The following is a 26,003-nucleotide window of genomic DNA, read 5'->3' on the forward strand; positions in this document are numbered from 1 at the left end:
GTTCAGACTCTGATTAAGAGGAAGAAAATTACCATAGCAATGCTTTACACCGTTACAGAGCTGAGCCCAGTATTGCAATGGATGAGTGTCCTCTAGAGTGGTGGTCAGCTCATGCAGGAGCTCGTGCTGCACTGTCTTCCATAGCTTGCAAATATTTGGCCACTCCTGCAACCACAGTTCCATGCGAAAGACTTTTCTCCCTGGCTGGCACTGTTGTGCAGAATAAAAGGGCATCTTTAAACTCAGAAAATGTTAACAAGCTAGTCTGTCTTTGCAACTGGTTAAAAGAGAAATAAGAATTAAGGGGAAGTTTTTGTTATTTGTTACATTTTGACCATTGTAGCATAAGGGACAGGCTTCTGTTCAATAATGCCATGTCCATTGAAATGTAATTTATAAGATTGTGTTCAGTTACAAACAAAATTGTCATGGTCATTAGCCTAGAGACATTGGTTTGTTTTCACAATTATTAAAAATGTCATGACCATTGTAATCTAATTAATAGGTTGGTGTTCATTCAGTGGTAAGAATTTCAAGTTATAGGCTTCAATAATAAATGGTAAAAAAATTAGCTAGTTGTAAAGTCTGTATGTATGTGCGATTAATTAGATTAATTAATCGCCATAGCATGTAATTAATTAGATTAAAAATTTTAATCATTTGACAGCACTAATATATAAAGAAGTAAAACACTGAAATACAGCACTCAATCACCTTAACTAGTACTAATAATATCACAGAAAAACATAACTCCCTGAAATATCTCTCCTGAATCCGCCTCTCTTCAGTGGGCATCTTGGCTTCAAACATTATCCAAAATAGTGATAGGATTTAGGCATTTAACCATTTAGAATAAAATAATTAATGTGATGCATTGCTTCCATCATTCATTCTTCTTGCTAAAACGAAATGTGAGAAACTCATCAGCAGACATGTAGCTTAGTTTTACCTAATGCCCACCTACCAAAATAATAGTAGCAGGCTGCTTGTCTGCAAGCTATCTGTCTTATTATTTAGGCTAAACGTGGCAAACTCAGCCTGGATTTATGAAGTTTTTAATTCATTTCACAAAACTTGATGATGATCGTTCGTTTGTTATACATCACAAACTCACCTTTTCTGACAACGTAGTAGTGGCCATTTCCATAACACCAAAAAGGAGGACACTTTGCAGCATTAAGTGAGGCAAGAATAACTGCATAGGACTCTGGTGTACTCGCAACTACAATACAATTTTGTGCATCATATCGCCTACTCTGTTTTTTCAAAAATTGTCTGGCAATGAATATTTGACCTAAGCTTAAGGGAAGATGTACCTGCAGCTCGTCGGTTACTTTTGTTTTTATGTGCTGGCATGTCGCATGTCCCTTGACTACAAACGTCCACTTCACAGCGACATCCATGAAAAGTGTCTCTACAGCCTTTTTATATAAAGTTGTGCTCTTTTGTCCATTCCAGATTAAATGAGGTTTCAGCAAGTTACCGTTATGATGTGACGAAGCCAGCACGTGGACTCCACTTCCACGTCGTGGAGGCTTGTTTACGTTTTTAACCAATGATATATCAGATATTTATTTGACACCTCTTTCAGCCAATCATTTGTTTGACCGGAGATCTTTCGTTGCCCGAATACGGAGGTGAATGAGGCTTTTCGCGTTTTTTATCTAGACTTATGTGAAATTCTGCATTCATTGTACATGATTTATTTATTTATTTTCCACCTCGGGAGGGCAACGTGAGTCGACCCCCTGTGCACGTCCCTGAACGGGTTCTCACACAAGCTTTAGCTTCCTCAACCCATTCGTCAATATTCACCCCAGCCCTCCCACTAAATTTTGGGCACCTTCTATCCCTAGGTACAAATACAAGCCTATCAGTCACCGGAGTATTACTAGCCACTGATGGAGTCACAGGGGCGGTAACTCCCGGCAGAGGTACTAGGTCCTGCAACACTGACCCCCTGTGATTCGGACGCCCTCTCCTGTCGCAATCTCTCATTGTCAGCTCTAAGCAGAAACACAAGCTCTTTTAATTCTTGTAATTCTCCCTCCACCCCTATAGCACGTACCTCCTTAATTTAACGGAACTCTGCACCCACAACCAACGACACCTAAGGAGGTCAAACCAAAAACTGCAATCGTCAGAGCACACGTCTGCTGCTTTATTCCTAATTTAAAAAAAGAAAACAAACAAAAACACCAAACAAACAAGAAAACCTTTACAAAATTAATAAAACAAAATATACAACTCAAGTCTCCGCCAGATATTCTGTGCAAAACCCTGCCGACTACGCCACATGTAGCAAAACGTGGCTCGACCAGTAGTGACTACGCCACCCCGAATTACCGGGGAAATAATCTATTAAACGGGACACAAGTCCGTTTGCTCAAGAAAGGCAGGAGGCGTGAGTTCACAAGTAAACAAACAATTTTTATTAAAGAGGACAATTGACCAAATAATAACTCACAATAAATTATCTTGATCCATAAACAAAAGACAAAAATTATGTAAATCACTGCAGGGGCTGAGGCCCCGAAAGCGGGCTAGCTATAGCTGCATACGGCAGAAACACCACAATTGGAAGGTCACGCTTCAATGCAAATAGTGATCAGGAATAACACAGCACTAATAAACCCCTAGTGTCAAGGTGAAGGCCGTGCAGCTACCACCACCGGCCCAATTCCCAGAAAACCTAGCTCCGGCAGGATAAAGAAAAAAAAGAAATAAAGATAAATAATCCACTTAAACAAAGACAGAAAACAACAATTTATGACATAACACACATTCAAAATAACGTGGTGTAACGGTCACCAGCTGGAGTGCCCTTGAAAACCACCAGAGGGCACTCCACATCAGACTTATCATTCACTCACAGACTACATTTCCCATAACTCACTACCCGGACTCATCAGCACTGATTTCACACACACCTGCATATCATTCACATTCACTCTATATATACCATGAGCACTTATTCACTCACGGCGAAGTCTTGTTTTGTTTTATACTGCATTTCTGAGCGTTTTCCTGGTTTATGGTTTTCTGGTTTTTGTATTTATTGCCTTGCTTCCCGTTTACGCTTTTGCCTCTGGTCCCTGCCTGTTTTGTTTGTTTGTTTGAACTGCCTACCTGTGTATGACCCTTGCCCGTTATCTGGATTACGCCTTTGGATTACCCACCAATAAAGCTGCAAGTGGATCTCCCCTCTAAGTCTCGGAGCAGTTTCATGACACGTGGTCACGTCACAAAAATTATATAAGTAACACGACCATTTGGCTGCGATCAATCCGTGAAAGTCATTAAACCACAATGATCATGCAGCCAGAGGCCTGGTGACAGAACCAGCCAAATCCTTACAAAGACAAACACAAACAAAAATCATGAAATAACAGAAACAAGAACCCTTTACGGCCCACTAGAGCCTAAGACAGATCGTTTGAACAACAGACGAGATGGGATCCTAAGGAAGTTCTGTTTCCCCAAAGCAGCAGACGTAGCTCGATAAGAGAGGGTCACTTGACAGTAGGTTGAACACAGAGTCTATATAAACTGAGGGCGGTACCCCATTGGCTAAATATATAATGAGGATGACGTGGTAACGAGTTCACTACAATTAGGCTATTTTTGGTGCCCCCTCAGCACTTGGTGCCCTACGCACAGCATGTGGTGGGAGCGGCAGCGCTGGGGATCGGTTCTAGGACCCCTGCTATTCTCAATATACATGCTGCCCCTTGGAAACATTATTAGAAAACATGGTATTAGCTTCCACTGTTATGCAGATGATACCCAGCTATATATCTCATCAAGACCAGATGATTCCTCCCAGCTTTCCAAATTGGCAGAGTACTTCGATGATATAAAACATTGGATGACTTGTAATTTCCTTCTTTTAAATTCTAATAATACAGAAATATTACTTATTAAATATTATCAAATATTTTGAATTATAACCTGCAAATTGAAGGATGTACAGTTACCCCAACAAATACAGTAAGAGATCTAGGCGTTATATTAGACAGCAACCTGTCATTTCGAAATCACATCTCAAATGTCACAAAAACAGCCTTTTTCCACCTTAGAAATGTTGCCAAATTACGAAATATTCTATGTGTTGCTGACGCAGAGAAGTTTATTCGTGCATTTGTGACCTCAAGACTTAACTACTGTAATGCACTACTTAGTGGTTGTCCTGCATCATCAATAAACAAACTACAGTTGATTCAGAATGCAGCTGCCAGAGTTCTAACCAGGTCCAGAAAATACCATCACATAACCCCAATGTTATCAACCATTCACTGGCTACCCATTAAGTATCGTATTGACTTTAAAGTTCTTTTAAAGGCAGGTAAGTCAGCTGAACCACCCGCTTCCCTGGGGCCCTGCCCCGGCAAGAGGGCCATTCTGCCAGCCAAAGAACCTACACCACGAGGATGATTATGCAGATCGCTCCCCAAGTCCCTTTGCTGCGATGTCTGGGGTGTGCTTACAGCTCCCCAGCCTGTCTCGTTGTTGATTGAGGATGATCCGTCTCGGCTACATGATCCAGTTCTCAAGACGCCCACCCATGTTTCAGGGAATTCTGTTTACCTTTTTCGAGGCAAGAATGCTCCATGTACGGGCCAGGGTCACCACCCTTCTGGTGAATGATGCGATTGAGCCTGTCCCACTAGCCGAGAAAACCTCTGGGTTTTACAGTCCCTTCTTCATTGTCCCAAAGAAAGGTGGGGGATTTGCTCACTCTGAACAAGACACTTCACAGGATGTTGTTGAGAATGTTAATTCAGAAGTGCATCCTCACGTCCGACCGACATTAGGATTGGTATTGTTGCCATCGACCTGAAGGACGAGTACTTCCATGTCTCTATTTTCCCTTGTCACAGACCATTCCTTCGGTTTAACTTAGACAAGAGAAAGCACTCCCATTTGCAGAGCCTCTCTTATCTCAGTGTCTATTAACTCTGTCACCATGACAGCACACCTTAACAATGAGCGTGCTCAGTCAGTGCTGAGTGGTCTGTGACTCTTCAGGCGACAACCAATGGTCCCACTGACTCCTGGGGCATAGGGCATCCTCGACAGCGGTTGTCCGCTTGGGTTGATGCATATGAGACAGCTTCAGCACTGGCACGAGAGTCACGTTCCCTGGAGAGCGTGGCACATTGCCGTCACACCCTAGCCCCTTGGACAGACGTCTCTTTTCTCAGAACCAGAGTTCCGCTCGGGTAGGTCTAGAGGCACGTCATGGTGACAACAGATGCCTCCCTGCTCGGCTGGGGTGCTGCGTGCAACGGGCTACACAGGGGCCGGTAATTAATGTATTAATGACCGATTCAATCACTAGGTCTTTATAACTGAACGCTATACTGGTATTCAACGACAGATGGTGTTATTACATTATAGAGTGCACAATGCAATTTTCCGTCCAAAACTAAAGAGAACACTTTTCTTGAACGTCCTAATCTAAATTTATTGAAACCTGTTGTGTGTTGTAAGCAGCGGCTGATTGGCCACCTGGAGTTCTCCAAGTTGTGGCCTGGTGGTTAGAGTGCTGGGCTTGTGATCAGAAGTTTGCCGGTTTGAATCTTAGTGCCAGCAGGTCATGACTGAAGTGCCCTTGAGCAAGGCACTTAACCCTGATTGCTCTGCAGTAATGTGCCACTGTAAAAAAAAACTACTTGTAAGTCGCTTTGGATAAAAGCGTCTGCCAAATTAATAAATGTAATGTTAATGTAAGTGGGCCGCTGGCAAATGTGGGTCAGTACAAAAAGACAGAAGCCATAATATTACATCTCTTTTCTATGCAGATGGATAAGTGCTTTGATCGTGCAGGCATCACCTACAAAAAAGTGTTTTTGTGTTTACGAATGTACTGCCCTCCCTGGCTGATGTGATTTCTGTGTCACAGTGGTGGCAGCTGCGGTAACAAGTGCTCGTCAATGTCAAAAGATTGACCAATCAAATTAAATAAAGATTAACAGGATTCCAGCCAATCAGATTACGGAGACTACGTGCAGAGTAGAAATGCATTTAGCAAACTTCTAGTACTCTCTGTATTTTATAATTTATTATAATTTAATTTTGCAACAAAAAATGGATAGATATATCAGATTAAGATTAAACAGACACTTGTAAACAAATTTACTCTAAATGTAATCAAAAAGTAGTCCGATTACGTTACAGGAAATGTGATTATTTTTGTCAAATTTTTATTTGGACAAATGTATCTATTGTTACTGACAAAAGTGATAAAGAATTAGAATTCGTAAATTTCAATAAATGTGCAAAAGTGTTAATATACAATGGACACAAATCTGGCACATATGGGCTGAGGCGACATACCTGCCCAATTATACCTGGTCAAAGCAAGCTCTGCTTCAAAGATAAAGCACTTCTCCCCCATGTGTTAAAATAAAGTATACCTCTTTTCTTTGTTATTTGTCAGTTGCACATTGTTACTATTGAATACTGTGTGTGCTGTTATAGGCACAGCTTAAGGCTAAGGGTTCCGGTGTTGTATAGCCTCTCAGAAGCGAAACCTTTTATATTGGTCTAATAAAAAAAATTCATTTATCACATGTCGTAATTTTTTAGGTTATTTGTCGGACGTGGTGCTTAACCCTCACATGAACACATTTAACGACCATAAAATGAGAGTTTCATTAAGCGCAAATGTTCTGTGTCTGTTGTTATGAACATTAGCATACCTCAACATTGTTTAGATTCTTTGACAAAAGATCGAGCGCACAAATTGTGAAACACACGTTGCGGGAACGGGCGGGATTGGTCAGAAATTCACTGGGAGCGGGATTAAAAAAACCAGGCCCGCGCAGGCCTCGTGTCCAGGGCCACTTTTTACTATCAGTCCGCCCCTGGGTGTAAGCCATCGAAGCTCAGCTAAAAACATGTATAACGTTCACGTTACTGTAATAAAACTGGCTCATGCGAAGTCTCGCATGTTTCCTACTATCAATTTTTCTTTTTAAAAATCTTTGCCCCACTCGTTCTGTTGTAATCCAGTTATGAATGATAGGGGTTCCCTCTCAGTCTTTATTATGCTGAAAGCAGTGGAGTTTTTGAAGGTGGTTTCTAAAGCAGGCGGAACTTTGCTCCATATGAATGCATGGTGGAGTTAGCGAGGAGTGCAACGCAAACAAACCATGTCATTCGCGCTGGATTTAAAACTCGCCGAAGAGACGTGCAGAATTCATCCACAGCGCGATCTTCAATACACTTCTCCACGGCGAGGCACTTGAGCCGAAGCCAGACGTGTATAACAAACGCAGCTGATCCCTGAGAGGGGGAAAGAGGCGCCCAACCCAATTCTTTTGTGCTGTGAAGCGCCTTGTGATTCCATTGAGATTTTCCCGGGCTGCTAGACGCGCACTATAATGGGCTCCCTCGCTTCGTGTCTCTCTTGTACCCGTGACTTGTTTTCGGCTGGTTAGAGCAGCGATCCTTTTCCGCGGTCAGTAGTTTTGAACCCTGTGTATTGGCAGAGAATTTCTCGCTGAGCTTCCGGACGGGTCCCAATGAAAATGCACGGGAGAAACAGGTACAACCTGGTGGACGATGTGGCAGATTCCCGTGTCCCGCTTCATAACGAAGAAGCGTATCAACACGGCATACACTTTCAAGCCAAGGTAAAACAGACCACTTTATTGTACACGTATCACGTCTCATTACGGCTACTTTATTTAATCATACGCGAGTGTATTACACATCAGGGTCGGGCTATGAATCGCAGCGATGACACCAGCCTCCGGGAAAACAAATGCAAATGCCTCCGGATAGATGTATGCAAAGAGTTGAACCTATTTAGGTCTCCGGCCAAACTTTCCTATTCATGTCTGGTTATTTGCTAGTTTACTAGATTCAAGACGTGTCGGTCGATTTGTTTCTTTTAAAGCTGCTGATGTTTTTTTTATGTATCCTAAACATTTATTAAAATGAGCCTAAAGAGCATTTAAACGTCATAGACATAATAAAATGTTTCCACTTTGTGTAAAGACATCTGTTGATTTGATCAGGCTTTGTACCTGCCATATTAAATAAATGAAACTTTATGGTTTTGAATGTAGTTTGTATGAAATACGTTTGCTGGAAAATTAGGATAAACTCTGATGTAAAGGCTGATGTTCAAACATTGCTGACAGCTCCTTGTTTAGCATAGGCTACTTAAAACAGTTCTGTCCTTCCTGCTCATAACAGATCTTAACATTCGTGCCTTATTCAAGTAATCCAGCACATCATTTAAAGTCCCAAATAAATCTGCTATCAGTGTTGTTTCCTAATGACAGACATGTTTCCACACTTGCATATTTCATTCACATTACAGCATGATGTGTCATAAATACTGGCGTTTCCCCAGAGAGCTCATCTGTGTGCCTTGTTGAAGTGCCTAAGGAAACCTAAAGCTTTGTATTCGAAGCCACCCAGAAACCAGAATCTATTGCCAGATTTACTGTTGTTCTCTTATGATGGAGAAGGATTTGGAATGTGGAAACTGGAGATAAGTATGTAAGGGCAATATCCTAACAGAGATTATCAATGGGTTATCACATGTATGGAAGTGCATTGTGTGACAACAAGCTTATACACTGGACAGCAAATGAATATCGTGACTGGTGCGGTGCCCGTCTACGTGGTTTACGTTTTAAAACTATATTATAATGTTGGGTTATATAAAATGAAACATTTAAACATGTCTGTAAGAAACACTGCTTATGTTCATACGAGAAGCTACTGAATGAGAGCCAGCTATGTGATTTTTAGCTAATAAAGCACCATTTTAATTTGAGCTACCAATGTCCTGCTAATGCAAATGTGCCGTTGCACTTGTTGACCTTAATTTCTCATTAATTCAGAATGCTTGATTTTAAGCAAAATTTTGTCTAATTTGTATTCATGTTTCATTCTGCAGTATGTGGGCAGCCTGGACGTCCCGAGACCCAATAGTCGAATGGAGATTGTGGCTGCTATGAGAAGAATCAGGGTGAGTCCCTCAGAAGCTTTCCCACAGACAGACAGCGAGTGCTGCTGAGTAATCACTGCTGATTGGCCCAAAGCAACTGTTTCCTCGGACGCCTTTTGCCGTGTCAGAGAGACTCATTAGCTGGGGTATACTGGGCAAGAAAAACGGCCTGTGCCTCTATATTTATCACACGTTCTGCAGAGTCGATAGTGTGCGTGTGTGTGCTTTGTTTAGGATGTTTACCCTGATGGTATTTTTGTACCTGAAATTTCATACCACACATATAGAAACACAACGGGGCACAGAAAACCCACCCATTTCCCATGAGGGATCTCTGTGAGACCTTCAGCAAACGGAAATCGGAGATGAAGGCCATTACTTTGGTTGATTGGTCAGTTTGTGTGCTTGTTATGGGCAGCGTGTCTGTTAGGTCTCTATATGTATTTGTTGTGTATCTGCGCAGCATGCCGGAGTTTGCACTTCAGGCCATTTCCAAGCCAAATTAAGTTGTATTTGTCACTTGATGACGTGGAGCAGGTTTGTGGGTGTGTTTGTGCGGCTTGTCACCTTTAGAGCTTCTGACAGGCCTGCCAGAAGATCAAAGCGTTTCAGCTGAAAGATTTTCATAAACCTTTCTGGCTTCCCCTTGCAGCTGTATTGGTTTCTTTTCTGCCTTTTCTCTAATCTCTGCTTTTCCAACCTTATTATATATGACATACTTTTTAAACGTACAATATGAATATAAATGCATTCAGACTATACATTTTATCAGTATGTCATACCCACGGGAATCCATTTTACAACCTTGGCAGGAGGTGCTAGCAGTTGATGTACAGGTCAGGAACATGACAGCTATGGATCTGGTTGTCAGCTATACCTCATGTCACTTTTGCAAACTGTCTGTCAAAACACCATTCGTGTCACAAATACTGTAATTTGTTTTGGTTTGTCTTGTTATCCTATTCTCCTGGAGGAAACAAGTAGGCTACTGAAAGAGTAAACGATCATCTATCTCTCTTACTGTTTCTCCCCTTGTATTTGTGAGTAAATGATCTTTCATAAAGTCAACCCTGAAATTTGAGTCCTGCCACAGTATGTGTGTGTATCTGAAACCATGTAGTAGTTTAAAATAGGCATACTTTATTCTAGATTAAAATAGTTTCTCAAATAGAGAAACTTTCCATGATGCACATAAGCATGTCAGAGTCCTGGCTGAAAAGCTCTATTGCAGAATAACTCCTAGTAATGTTAATATTTGATTGTGAGTTCCTTAGGACTTGTGTTATCAGAGCTAAAATGTACTGGTAAGTGGTCTGTTTACAATAAAAGAAACAACACAAATGTCTCCTGACATTTTCCTTGCATATGTGTGTGTGTTTCAGTCAGTTGAGACATGTCGCTTTTTGTTTACCCCGTTCTTTTTACCCCATTATTCCGTTGGAATTCAGACGCCTTCATTTGGGGAACACCGTCCAACAAGGGAATACGGTTCTGTAATCTGTAGACGAACATAATTGGGATTTTAATTGTTTTGTGCCTTCATTTCTCAGCAGAAGTAATTCATAGAACTTTGCTATTAATAGTCCATGTTGCAGTATGTGTTTGTCTGTGAGTCTTTTGAAAGATTATTGGAAAATGCTATTATGGCTGGGCCTATAGTAATGGCACCTATGTAAACTGTCCATTGTGTAAAAAAATGTATACTTTAGTTCAGGGCTGCCCATTACGTCGATCGCGATCTACTGGTCGATCGCAAAGATAGTGTGGGTAGATCGCATGCCATTACAAAAAAAATAGATGTCAGCCTATCATCCATCCTCACTATGACATTTTCTCTTGATTGACATACAGGACAACCAGTCTAACGTCTGATCTTTTCTGACATATGGGTCAGCACGCATGTGCATACAGCAGCGGCAAAATTCCAGCAAACTAGCGAGTTGCCCAGTTAGCCTAATTAATTTCCACTAAACTTAAAAAGGGTATAAAAATGAGTGGGGGAGCTGGACCAAGTAAGAAGCCAAAAACTTACCACTTCCATACAGAATGGGAGGAGGACTTTTTTTTCACAATGTCCTATTCGAAGTGCGTTTGCCTCATCTGCAACGCTACCATTGCTATTCCGAAAAAGGGAAATGTGGAGCGACATTTTCGGACTGTTCATACAAGATACGACACTGACTTCCCACCGAAAAGCGAACTGAGAAGGAGAAAGGTGAAAGAACTAAAATCCCAGTTGTCCGGACAGCAGGCCTTTTTCTCACAGCTTACCACAAAAGCGAAGACCGCCACCGAAGCATCGTTCCGGGTGAGTCACGTCATCGTTAAACACAAGAAATCCTTCCAAGACGGAGAGATGATAAAAGAGGCATTTGTTGAAGCGGCTGAATCGTTGTTTCAAGATTTTAAAAACAAACCAGACATAGTATCTTCAATCAAATCTCTCCAGCTGTCAAGAAGTACAGTTACACGGCGCTGTGAAGCAATGGCCGAGGATGTGACCGAGAAACTTAGGAGGGATATCGCGGATTGCGAGTGTTTCTCACTGCAATTAGACGAGTCTACAGACGTGAGTGACACAGCCCAGTTGTGCATTTTTATTCGTATGGTGTTTACCGATATGACTGCCAAAGAGGAGCTTTTAACAGTACTGCCCATGAAAGAACACACGCGGGGAGAGGACATTTTTCAGTCTTTCAAAAACTTTATCGAGAAAACTCAGCTTCCAGTGTGCAAATTGGTGTCCATCACCACGGACGGTGCACCCGCGATGGTTGGCCGCTCAAATGGATTTATTGCCAAGTGCAGGGAGGATGATGCCTTCCCCGACTTCCTCAATTACCACTGCATAATACACCAACAAGCGTTATGCGCAAAAATGCTGAACATGAAAGAGATAATGGATGTGGCAACGAAGATCGCCTGTTCTATTCGCGCCAGATCTCTTCAAAGACGGCTGTTCCGTGTGCATCTGGAGAAGGCGGACTGCGACCACACTGAAATGTTGCTACACACTGACGTAAGATGGCTTAGTCGAGGGAAATTCCTGCAAAGATTTAGAGAACTCTGTCCGGAGATTAAAGAGTTTTTCCTTGTATCTAAACATGCAGAATACAACCAACTAAATGACGATCAGTGGCTACTAGACTTAGCATTTTTAACCGATCTGACAAACATGTTGAATGAGCTTAATGTTGAGCTGCAAGGAAAAGACAAAACAGTGGTCAATATGATCAGCTCAGTTAATGCATTCAAACGAAAAATGCAACATCTGTGCTCAAAGCTGCAGCGCCATGATTTGGCAAACTTTCAGAACCTCGTATCAGAACTGGAGACACAAGGGAAGGCGTGTGCGCAACTTGACAGTGGACGCTACACAGAGCAGATTGAAAACTGTCTGTCAGACTTTAACAAACGGTTTCAAGACTTTGCTTTATTGGAGCCAGTCGCTACATTCATGTGTTACCCTTTTCGGGAAAATGCTGAGGTTGATTTACTTGCATCAAAAATTGCAACACTGTTTCACCTGAACTCGTCTGGAGTGGAGGATGAGATCCTGACACTACAAGCTGACATTGAGCTCAAGTCCAGGGCTCATGGACAGTTTTGGAACTTACTCACAGAGGAAAAGTACCCCAACATGAGGAAATGTGCTACCTCCTTGACTGCATTATTCGGCTCCACTTATTTATGTGAGTCAGCCTTTTCCCACATGAAGATTATTAAGTCCAAATACCGTTCCACCATGACTGATACTCATTTAGAAATGTGCTTGAGGCTGGCTATCAGCAGCTACTGTCCGGACTATGCATCCCTGGCTGATTCCATTCAGTGCAAGTCATCAGAGTAAGGTGAGGACAAAAAAAATGTACAGAGTTGTATTGTGCAATATGGGTTCATGCAGTTATGCAAGGTACACTAACTTATATTGTACATAAATGATTTTCAATATATTCATAAATATATGTATAAATAAATATGTTTAGCATTTTTGTAGGTAGATCATTTTGACTTGATCATTTTAAAAGTAGCTCGCAAGCTGAAAAAGTGTGGTCACCCCTGCTTTAGTTTATATAATTAGGCCTCCATTATATTACTGTATGGAAGTAGTATAACTTCCTTGGTGAAGCATTAATCCGTGTTTTGAGGCTGTGATTGTAAACATAATGGGAAATGCAAACACAGTATGAAATGAAAAGGAAAGGCTGGTTGGCTATTATTCTTTTTCTCTGTAGTGCATATTTATTTGTCATATGCAGGATGAGACTTTAGCAACAGCATGTCTGGTGTCCCCTCTTCACGATTCAGTACCTCGCATGTGCACACACTCATGTACTTCAAGTCAGAAGACAGAAAGGGGACAGAGAGATGAGGATGTTGGGGTGGGGGGTAGTCGGTGTGTGTGACTGGGGGGGGGGGGCAGAGGGGTAGTTGATATGGAGAGAATGAAAGGTTTCATTGTTGTGTGGTGGTCCACGGATAGATGCAACGTAATGGCCTACATGCACCAGTATTCATAACCTTATATCTCTCTGTACCATTACAGGTTTTATTCAATTCATATTTAAATAAATAAAAAATGTATACAATTTAGATCTGTGTACATTTTACACATTTATATGCTGGGACACTAGCTTTTTATTCCCCTACCCCTAATTCCCCAAATTAATATACATAAATAGTCTCAAGGGTTGTTGTTGTGTCTTTTCTGTTATTTAATAATACAAAAACAATAGCATTCATTTGTGTAGGTCTCGATGAAGGAAGCACATCTTGTGAGACTTTCTCTCGGCACTTAGTCGGTCACACAGCAGGGTTCTTCCCTCTTCTGCTCCCTTTCTTTCTCTTATTAGATCGTTCTCTCACACACTCTTTCACTTCTCAGGACTATTTCTGTCAGCGTTAACCAGTTACGAAAGACCAGTACCCCATGTCGCCATGGCAACCTCCCCATTCTGCCGAAACATGTCCCAAGTCCTAAACCTTCGAACTCCACCCACACAACCTCTTGGTAGTGGCACACACAGTCTACTTTCACCTGAGCTCAGTGGCACGCCAACAGAGTGTAACAGGCTCAGTCCTGTTGCCATGTTCTTTCTTATTGGACACCAGAGAAAGGGAGCATTTTTGAGCATAGGTAGCATGGCTTACCTTTGTGGTTACCACAAACCGCTTTGAGGCCTGATTGGGGAACCTTGGTTTAATGCTCAATCAAAAGAGAACACTGTTTCATTTAGCATAAGGCCATCTTTCAGTGATTTGTGAACAAGAAGGGATTGCCATTTATGAGCTTTAACATTACCTCTCCATGTGGATATCTGGGATCTCAGGCACAAGGATTGTAGAGATCGACTAACTGAATCCTATATGGAGGTTTTTCAAGACGGCTTCATCAGTCTGTGTTTCATAAACGTGAACTATTTCAGATAAAGAATTCTTATGCATTTGTTATACTGTTTCCATAACAAGGTTATTTCTTAATTCGTGTATTAGTTTAAGAGATGACAAAGGCTTAGATTGACTTACCCATTCGTATCATACACATTATATCTTAATGATAACAACAACAGCAAAGTTATATTCAGTATTAAATAAAAGAAAGTTTCATAGTTTGTATTTATAAAACACATTTATAACATTTTACAAAAAAAGGAGAACAATGGCAGGACCTAAAATAACCAACACAATGAGTCAAGGTCCCTCATTCTGAAACTGCTGCAGAAAACCACCTGGGGGACCAGAGGAAGACTGGCAATCTATTGGGGATAAATCCCAAACTTCCAGTTCATCGATGGGATATTAAGTTAAATATTATACTGAATTCATACAGCTACAGCGATGGAAAAGTAAAGCTCCTGTGAAAAAATGGATGCATTTACTGAGTAAATAATACACACACACACACACACACACACACACACACACACACACACACACACACACACACACACACACACACACACACACACACACACACACACACACACACACACACACACACACACACACACACACACACACACACACACACACACACACACACACACACACACACACACACACACACACACACACACACACACACACACACACACACACACACACACACACACACACACACACACACACACACACACACACACACACACACACACACACACACACACACACACACACACACACACACACACACACACACACACACACACACACACACACACACACACACACACACACACACACACACACACACACACACACACACACACACACACACACACACACACACACACACACACACACACACACACACACACACACACACACACACACACACACACACACACACACACACACACACACACACACACACACACACACACACACACACACACACACACACACACACACACACACACACACACACACACACACACACACACACACACACACACACACACACACACACACACACACACACACACACACACACACACACACACACACACACACACACACACACACACACACACACACACACACACACACACACACACACACACACACACACACACACACACACACACACACACACACACACACACACACACACACACACACACACACACACACACACACACACACACACACACACACACACACACACACACACACACACACACACACACACACACACACACACACACACACACACACACACACACACACACACACACACACACACACACACACACACACACACACACACACACACACACACACACACACACACACACACACACTTGTTTTTGTGGTATAGTAGGACTTTGACGGTCAAACCAGTTTGGTGGTGGTAAATGGGGACACACCTTTCCCAATGCCTTAGAGTGATGATAAAACTATCAAAAAAATTGTTTTAATATGCAGATCACAAATCTGACTTTAAATATTAGATACACACTTCAGAATGGAAAATATAACAATACGATATTTTGGTGGTACACAAGGACATTCCCGCCCATACTGAAATGTTCCCGCCTATGACATAATTATGATTTTTGGGGCCCAACCTGCATATGAGGGCGCTCGTTTTACAATACACAAAATATGTCATTTCAGTGGATTACAGGGACCAGTGTGTGTTACAGGCACATGACTACACACACAACACGGTGTATTACAAAGACTAATGTGATTTAAGAGGACTTGATCTTAAACACAATACACAACTGCACAATCCAACATTATAAGGACAAGTGTGTTTAATGGTACATGCCCACACACACAATACACAAACAACACGGTGTATTACCAAGACTAATGTGATTTAAGAGGACCGGATACACAAAATAAATTACAACATTACAGGGACCAAAGTGTTTACACATTAAAGAGCAGGTTCTGCATGATTTTTGTGAGTATATTGGTAAATGGAGTGTCAAACAACAGGTATTATTTAATACTTATAAGCAGTTTTACTTACTTTACTGCTTGACTGACTCACTAATGTGATTGATCAGATAGTGTCGTCTGCTGATAGGTTTAGCGCGTGTGTTCAACTCTTAGCGGGCAGGCGGGGACTAGATCTGTGGATTCACTGCGTTTGGTAGCAGACTGTGGTGAGGACTTGTAAAAAAAAAAGGGAGTCAACGCTGAATCACATGAACAAGCTCATATTTTAGTTATTCGTTCACCTTCGGATTTACAACTCGGCAGACTACTTACTTTAAATGCAGTGTGTAATGTTACCATGTTTGAATGTAATTTTGATGATAACGCGGAATGGATATTTAATAACAAAATTGAGTTTTTCCAGATTTTAATCATTCAAAACAAAAAAAAACAAATAAACAGACAAAACAGACTGCTTTGAAACAAGCCAATTTGTTAGATTTTATTAAACATACATTGAAATGAGTAAGATTCATTTGCTGAACATGCAATGAATTCTACAACATGAGAAACTTAAAAAAAAACCTCATGTTGTTTCAAGCCTGCATGACTTTCGATCTTCAGTGGAATGCAAAAGGAGATGTTTAGTAGAATGTTAGGGCCAACCTCAGCCTCAGCCTCCAGTGACGTTCATTGCACCTTCTTTCCCATACAATGAACGTCTGAGGCTGAGGTTGGCCCTAACATTCTGCTAAACATCTCCTTTTGCATTCCACTGAAGATAGAAAGTCATGCAGGCTTGAAACAACATGAGGGTGATGAAACGCTGACAGTATTACTTTTTTTTTAACAAATTACTGCTGCCATTATTATTAACAAAAACAAACAAGTAATAATCAAAATAGAACAACATCAAATAAGACATGATCCAACTTTACTTGAGTTGTGCTTTCCTTTTTAAACTAATTCCGCGATTTCGCACGAAATCTCTGATGTTTTGTGCACTTTGCCTTGACAAAACATGATTTTCAGCGGACTTACACTGCTGGGATTCAGACAGTGTGGCCAGTTTCCCTTTGATTATGTGTGACTTAAAATGTTTCATCACAGCGCTAACTTCTGCATTCGACCAGCACACCTTTTGGCCTTTACGTGGTTTTTCAGTTTCTGCCTCACTCTCATTCTCTGTACAGAATAATTTATATGTTAGTAAGCTCTAACTATATGAGAGCTCATGTACTTACAATGATGATGGTATTCTGATTTAAACCCCCAGGTACCTTGGGAAACTTCAGTGGTTCTCTCAATTGGCATCTTATGAACATCTGCAAGAAATCATTTATACACTGATCAGGAAATTTGGATGAACTTATTATTATAGCCTTAACTTCAAATATTATTCTAGAAGTGAAATCTTCAGCCTGTTGAACAGCTGCTTTTTAAGACTTGTGTTCATCTGTCATTTATCAGTTTTGGCAAACATGAAAATGACCAACTTCTTGGTATCAGACATAATTAAAATGTTGGAGCATCCCTAAATTTAATAATATTCCATTAGAAAAGTTGCACTATAGGCACAATAAGCAATAAAACTGTATCTATGCATTTTATTTATGCAAATAATCTAATTAAAATGCTGGGTTAAAATAATAATAACATATTCAAAAACATGTTTACTTGTCAACTTACCAAAATCACTGGAGACACCTGCACCTCCAGCAGGAGCATCGTCCTCAGACTCTCTTTCATCAGGATCACTGGCTTCAGAATCTGTCAGACTGATTTCATCTTGAAGAAAAAGTGAACTTTAGAACATGAGAAACATCTACATGTTTAACCTGTATTCAGAAGTCATTTTTGAAACATGACTGACCATTAGACTACACCCTAGTGTGTACTCAATAGATGCAAGGTACATCACATAATTCAGTTTCCTTAAACCTCCCTATGAGTGTAAAACTCCACTGTACTGCCTACAGTAGGATGGACATACCTTCAATCTCAATGTCATCAAGTGATTTGCCTTGAAGATTAGGAAGACGGCCCTTTTCCATGGCTAGCAGTAACTTGGATATTTTAGCCAGCTGAGTAGTGGCTTCAGGCAGCCTGTAATAATCGCGATGGACGCGAATATCATGTCCCAGGAAATCTGCGACCTGATCCAGTTCATTGTTTTTCAGGTTTAGGATTTGGGAGAGAGTAGCTACATGTTTGCGGAGATGAGTTGATCTGAGAAACTCTGGATTTTGAGCTCCACATTCACTTGCATAAACCCTAAGAGAGTCCGGACCTCTGTAATGACTCTGGCAGTTGGGTCTGGCAAACAAGAATTCATTAGTGTCCAGCACTCCACATTCACTTCTCTTTGTAACCAGCAGTGTCAGGGCATCAACCATATCAGGTGAGAGAAGAACCGCAACCTTTCTTCCCCTTTTCCCCCTGATCTCAACTCGACTAAAGTGGCTGCAGAGTTTCTGTTCAAACTTGCTCAGGCCCATGGCAACATCATCATGGAGAGAAGTGCTGTCCCTTTCTTTGAAACCTCGGAGTGGCATTTTAGAGACCTCTCCTGCACGTCTACGGTTGAAAACAATCATTCTGGCAAGCGTTGTTTTGGCTAGTTCTGCATAGCTTTGAGGAGAGGCAGTCTCTTTTAGGTTCAGAAATGCTGTTTGTGCAGTCTTCTCTAAAAACTGATGAAGGCACTGTACGTCCTGAGTGAAAGGCAGGGTTAATGGCTTGTTAAATTTCGCCTCATTCAGCGTGACCAAAGCTGTGTGCGAGATCATCTCAGACCACTTTGAGGAGTAGAGCTTTTTAAATGTCTCTGTCGACGTGATCAGTTCCTTGTCCTCGGACATCAGTGCTCTGCAGTGAACGATTTCACAAATCTTATTCAAAGAATGCCCCAGTTTCAGTGCAAGGCTTGGACATTGGTAGCAGTGACTCTCGTCGTCATAGCCAGACACTCTCTGGACTGCTCCAATGAGTCTGTAAAAATTGGCAGGTTTTACAGCTTCTTCTAGACTGTATATTGAAAACTCTCTACGCAAAGTCAACAACAATCTTCCAATTTCTCTGAGTTTTTGACGAATGTACTCAAACTTGGTAGGGTCATGTCCATGTTTGTTATAGAAAGACTGTGCAAGTTGAAGAATACTCAGGTCATTTTTTACAACAGCAGAAATGTCATCCTGCTTCATCACACTTAAGAGCTTCCACACTCCTTGCGATATCTGCTGACTGAATGAAGACTCTGCCATAGTTGCCAGACCCAAAACCCTGGTTCTCCCTTGGTTTTCACTGTCAGACACTGGTTTTGAGGGACATCGTTTCAAATGACGCCATAGATCTCTACGTACAAACATCCCTTTGCAGTACATGCAATGCACAAAATGCTTTGAGTCACGTTCTTTTTTTGGTGCCCGTTTTATTTTAAGGGCCCCCTCTCCAAACTTTAAAACATCTGTGTTATGCTGATAGTTGCCCTTGTTCCTGAGTTTTTGCAGCATTGCTTTGCGTTCTTTTGAGTGCACAGGGAGTGACAAGGCCTGCCCAACTTCAACATCAGCCATATGAGTTTTCAAATGGCGCGCCAACTTGGACTGAGGCTTCCCGCAGATGTAACAATAGTTCTTACTATTTGCTGAACAAGAAATGTTTGCTGATTCCACACACTGATCTGCTTCACCAATGCTGCTTTCCCTCCCTTCCTCTCTCAATGTCGCTGCCTTTTCTGCATTCAAAAGCTTCTCAATACTCTCCTCTCTGTTTTGTGATGGCGGTGATGATATAACATCTGTTGACCTGCATACCTCTGAATCTTGCTTACTGGGAAGGTTGCATTCACCAGACCTGTCCGATTCACTGTCTATCTCAACATCAGTCAACTGCTCCTCCTGACAAAGCAAGCCAGACTCTTCATAAACACATGCTGCTTCCATGGCCTTTAAGATTGGTTTTCCTTTGTCTTTAGATAAATTCAGGGGTGTAACATTGGATCTCAGAGGTTCACTAAACTTAGAGGATGCCGCTCCATGCATATCTGAGAGGAGTTTAGATTGATCATATCTTGCTGGTTTTGTTGTCAGTTCATCTAAACTGTCTGACTGACTGTCTGACTCAGACTGTGGTATGTATTCCTCATCTGACAACTCATCTTCCTCTGAACTTACATCCTATTGTCAATATAGGTATGATTAATTTACAGTAATAATAGAAAGTTTTAATTCATAAAACTAAAGAACAAACATATATAAATCAAACACTCTCTTACCAGTGATGACCGTTTTCCAGTCCATTCGTGAAACTTTAAATAACAGGACTTGTGCCAAAAACTGGAGCACACTATTGGAGAAATCATCATGTATCAGGACATGTTCAGCTGTTGTCATTTGTATTGCGTTTAGGTATAGTATCTCATGTTAAAATTACCCCCTTATTGCAATTTATGTTTTTAGTGGTTTAATAGATCACAAAACTCAAGGTTTGGATCATATATGTTCTTTTGTTAATGGATTGGATCATTTTCAGATTAGCAAAAATGAAAGGGGGGGGGATGCAAATGTTACTATTTTTATGTATTACTTTAAGCACATTTCAAGTAACTCTATATCACAGCAAAAACTACTAGCCTAACTAATAACTTGATAATAAGCTGCTTCAACAGTTAAACAACTTTGATCTTAAATGAATGGTACTAAAATAAATGAAGATATGTCATGCTGCAAAATAGACAATATACTAACATTTACATCTCAGGCCAATCCACTTTAGTGCCGCAACAGGTCCCACACATTTAGCACATCTGTCCATGCTTGATATTACTGAAGAGACCACGTCATGCTTACAGACCTGAAAAGAAAAAGATTTGTGAATGTGTCAGTGTCAAAAAAGGAATATTCTTAAACATACATGTAAAACTACAATTTTTAATCATGCATCCTTGAAGAAGATATTGATCATTTTAAAGTTTAAAACTGGTCCACTTTGAGAGCAAAACTAAGAGCTCCAACCTATTTTTAGAGTCCAAATTTAAGACAAACAATAATACTTTTAGATTTATTATTAGAACTATCCCTAAGATTGTAATACATTTCTCTGTGGGAATCTTAAGATACTTAACGATCTGATCCGATTCCCAAATCGGATCGTTCTTAACATACATTTTTGGTAACTAAATGTCCTGCTGTGCAAATATATTAACTTCACATTTTCCTGAGACATGTAAAACATTGCCTAACGCCTGGGCCACACATACTCCGTATGCAGTGCGTTGCATTTTTTTATGTTAACAGATGATATTCTTCACACAGCTTGCGTTTGCGTTGCGGTCCGTCCGTTGTTCCGTTGCAGATGCGTTACGTTCTGTCAGTGCAGCGAGCGTTTATGCATTGAGTCTGTTTTCGCTGTACACTACGGACAGATTTAAAAGTGACAGGACGCGTATTGTGCTTAAAATCACACAGATTGAGATGGGATTTCACCATACATGCATGTAATTAAAGTGAGCCACTCATTTTCACAGTCATCATGTTGATTTGATTTCGAGATAAAGCTAGATAAAGCTCAACTCTTACCAGGATTGCAGAAAACACATAATCCGGTAAAACTGTAAATCTGAAAGTATATTTTCATGTTAAAGACACTACACACTTTTCAAAAAAAGCATTTAGAGGAGGGGCTTTTCTGCTGAAAGTGAAACTGTGTGACATTTGTTGAACTTGTGGGTCACAGAAACCACAGATCGCCACCGTATGGCAAATATCGCTTGCGCAACGCATACGTACTACAATACGCAACACAAGTTCTACACACGGAGTATGTGTGGCCCAGGCGTAAGCAATGGCACAGAACACAATGTCAAAGACATTTTATGTTATATAAAACCTTTTTTTGGTTCATTCGGTTTAAACTGGGGTAGGACAGTTTAGACGGTTGTGGGCCAGCAGAATAAAATTAATTATTTACACAGGTTTTCCCATTAAACTAAAACATGTAAATACCTCATTGACTTGTTCAGTAGGTGCACAAAAGCTCTGCTCCTCGTTGAACAAGTGCTTTTTGACAGGTGTCATCTGAAAACATAATGAAAAAAACAAGTTTAATCTGGAGAAGACATACTAGAACAAACTAATATTTCCTCAAATGATGCAATGCTCTTTTTATTACCTTCTCAACACAGTCTTGACCCTTAAATGATAATATGTCCTTCTCAGGAGTCACCTGGAAGCAAGGAAAAAACACTTAACACTTCTACAGAGAGGATTCAGAGATTATCCAAATAAAGCAGAATCACAGACAGACTTTTTCCAGTCCTTCAGTGGATGCACAGAAACTTGAGTCCATTAACAGTGATTGATCACTGACTACATTCAACTAAAAACATGAAATGAAAACAAGCAAACATTATGAATGAAGCACTGAAGCAAAAGCTGGCTAATGATGCCAGAAAAAATTTAGCCACAATGGCACATTTTCAACCACTGGGTTATATTAGTGGGCAAAGTAATTCATGGGTTACAGAAGTGACTTGGACATTTAAAAGAGGTTGACATTTTAACATGGTAATTATGCAGATAGTTAAAACTCTAAACATATGGCCATAACCATTTGATTTCCAGAAAGAAAAAAACAATACCTTTTGTACGTCTCTGGCTTCTGACTGTGTGTTCACTTTAAGAATGGAGGGTTCAACCTCACTGAGAGTCTACAAAACATCAAATTAGACATTTGAAACCCTTGTTTGTTAAAGCACTAACCCTATGCATTGTATTCTGTGCCGAGCGCTAATATTTACATTTACATGTAGGTATTTGGCAGATGCTTTTATCCAAAGCGACTTACATTGCATTATTCTATACATTTATACACAGGTATCTGCAATCCCCTGAGATCCAACACACAACCTTGCGTTGTTAACACAATGCTCTTACCACTGGGATAGAGGAAAGCTAATATTCAGCTACAATGACATGTTTTGCAATCAGACTTCAAATAAATAAGAAGGATATATAATGTTTTTCCCTTATTGAAATTAAAGTTAGGAATGAATAAGAATTGGAATAGATATGCAGAATTACCGGCCCTACTCATTCTCTTCCAGTACAACTGTCACTCACCTTGTGTAGTCCCACAGTAAGAGCAGCACAATCATCACTGCCTGGTGACAACTGGGTCGTATGGCTTATCTGAAAATATAACATAAAGATAAGAGTTTTAAAACATGGCAAATATATGAAATATATCAAAAGGATAATGTAGAGTCAGCCAGTAATGCAAAATAGACATGAACAGGATGACCATGGTTAGTACACAGTTACTGACCAATAAATACTGTATGTGCACATGAAGTAGTGATTTGAGATAATATCAAAGTAAGATTACAAAAGAGTTTTATTTCAAATCAATATTTAAATATAAGATACATGTTTAAATGTAACCCAAAATACTTTAATGCATCACATTACATGCATGTTCATTATAGTATGTAAGGTTGTCTGTAGCTTTACACCTGTTTTATGAGGACACAGTTTTATGAGGAAAACATGTTCTTGATGTTTAACTTGACTGAAGAATCTCAAGTGTGTGGTTTTAGTTTGACAGAAGTCTGGTCTATAAGGACACACGTCTTACCGGGACACTGGTAACTACAGCACCCTGAGTTTAAGTATTTATATGAGAGATCACTTTATACACACACACACAATCATAATTCAGTGAGTGATAACTGTGGCAAACAATCTGTTTCGGAGGTACATTAAAAATCTGCTCTTTCACTTGAGGAATAACTAAATTATTACATTAACTTATTGGATAACTTTAAAAATAATCAGGTGAGACCCAAACAAGATATAGCAACTCTAGTTATCATCTGAAACAACAAGTTTAAGAAACAAATAAGAAACAAAATATAATGTGACAAATAATGACTCATTATTATTGTAGAATTACTTATTGAAGGTCTATTTTAACCAAGGAGGCTGCTTTTTAACTACTTGTATTATGGTTATATTTAATCTAATAGTACAATAATGAGTTTTCAATATTGGCATGAGTTGTTCTTGAGGTAAACATGTTTTTTGATGTCTTCATAAAAAAGGGTCTTCATAAAAACGATGTGGAGGCTACAAACAACCTGATATACTGCATCTAATTGACACGCATAAGGTTATTCATATAAAATCCATTACAATTAACCTTTTATATTTTTAAGTTGTTTGAAATAATCCAAAGTTGTTATTGTAAAGGTTTAAATACCGTGCAACGCCATGGCCACTCAGAATCACCATAATTATATGTGATCTCTTCACCAGCACAGATGCTCCTTATAGCAAATAAGCAAAGGTGTGGTTTTCCATCCACACGGATCGTCTTCATCTTGCTGTTTGGGTTAATATGGTCATCATTTACAAGTCTACCAAGAGAACAGTCATCTCGGGCAGCATCAACACTAAAGAAATGAGAGTTATCAATAAGTATCTATAATAGAGTAGTTTTAATGTTAAAATGTTTTCTACATACCAGAGGAGTTTTCCATCATATCGAAACTCAAACAAGAAAACTTTGAGGGCGTCATGATATATTCCTTGTCTCCGCTCACATTCTTCTTTACTTATGAGATCTCCTCTGTATTCCAGCAGGAAATCTCCCTTATCAAACTCAGTACAACTGAACACACCTCTCCCTACACGACAACAGAGAAGTAAATAGCATACAATGTACCTGACACAGCTTTAATAAACCATCAAACTCACCTTTTGAATCATTGATGAATCTGCCATCAAGCCCTTCCTTGTCTTTCTTGAGAAGTGAAAACTGTATGGCCTGCTCCAGAGGCTTGGGCTTTCTCCTTCGCCGTTTCACTTCGGCCATCTGATGTGTCTACGGTCATAGGAAAAGACACTCAATAATTCTGAATAGTGCATTTCATTTGACATATGATTCAGCAAGTTTGGTTTTGATATAAACATTAAGAATGACAGTTCTATTGGTACAAAGTTTATGATATTAAACTCAGGAGAAATAAGAGTGCATCTTGATCAATCTCTTAACGCAGAAGAACTGCAGTTATATTTCACAGCAGCATGTCAGGATACTGTACTGGGTGGTATTATTATTTAATATAATATATATATCCATCCCCCTCCCATTCAACACATGTCATGACAATTCAATATTATGATGAATAAGACTAAAATAAGCAGGGAAGAGCTTGCAAGACATGCACAAACAAACCAGACGGATTAAACAAGCTATTAAACAACATTATAACTTACCTTTTGAGTGATAGTTGCTTCAAACAGGTTCAATTGTTGAAAAACAGGTGTTCTCTGGTGCAGTTTCTAATCCGGTCCGAACTGGAAATAAACGTGAGCATCACTACACCTCTGATTACCATAGGCTATTCATTAGAATCATTAATATCAAATAAAACTACTAATAGTACAAATATCTTTTTAATAAGCATCTATGATTTATGCCTGTGAGTAAACTGTTTGTTTATACTTTTATTAATAGCATAGCAAACAAGATTGTCTAATCGCGTTTCTCCATTAAACTGTACTGATCTGATTTTAAGTTATTGTCATACTTTATTTTATTTTAGGAATACATTTCATTGCAGGACCCATATGCATCA

The 26,003-nt window shown here is 40.1% G+C and overlaps 2 protein-coding genes across 3 annotated transcripts in view; one reads left to right on the forward strand and one right to left on the reverse strand.

Moving 5' to 3' along the window:
• The first annotated feature begins 7,085 nt into the window (after positions 1 to 7,085).
• LOC306907774 (carboxyl-terminal PDZ ligand of neuronal nitric oxide synthase protein) overlaps positions 7,086 to 26,003 on the forward strand; it is a 63,484-nt gene continuing 44,566 nt past the window's right edge. For both annotated transcript variants that reach the window (XM_079480142.1, XM_079480143.1), the window contains exons 1-2: positions 7,086 to 7,640; positions 8,921 to 8,992. In XM_079480142.1, the coding sequence (XP_079336268.1) occupies positions 7,530 to 7,640; positions 8,921 to 8,992 (183 nt within the window). In that variant the 5' untranslated portion in view covers positions 7,086 to 7,529. The remainder of the gene's footprint in view (positions 7,641 to 8,920; positions 8,993 to 26,003) is intronic.
• LOC306907766 (uncharacterized protein) lies at positions 17,186 to 25,242 on the reverse strand. The gene is made up of 13 exons (XM_079480130.1): positions 25,120 to 25,242; positions 24,887 to 25,049; positions 24,623 to 24,815; positions 23,485 to 23,553; positions 23,004 to 23,072; positions 22,535 to 22,588; positions 22,369 to 22,440; positions 21,112 to 21,217; positions 20,640 to 20,710; positions 18,357 to 20,541; positions 18,053 to 18,151; positions 17,644 to 17,688; positions 17,186 to 17,548 (listed from the first exon to the last, which is right to left on the reverse strand). Exons 1-13 carry the CDS (start codon positions 25,235 to 25,237, stop codon positions 17,298 to 17,300), a joined length of 3,495 nt encoding a protein of 1,164 aa, XP_079336256.1. The 5' UTR covers positions 25,238 to 25,242; the 3' UTR covers positions 17,186 to 17,297.

The sequence above is a fragment of the Barbatula barbatula genome (genome assembly GCF_947034865.1).
Source record: "Barbatula barbatula genome assembly, chromosome: 2".
NCBI classification, from domain to species: domain Eukaryota; kingdom Metazoa; phylum Chordata; class Actinopteri; order Cypriniformes; family Nemacheilidae; genus Barbatula; species Barbatula barbatula.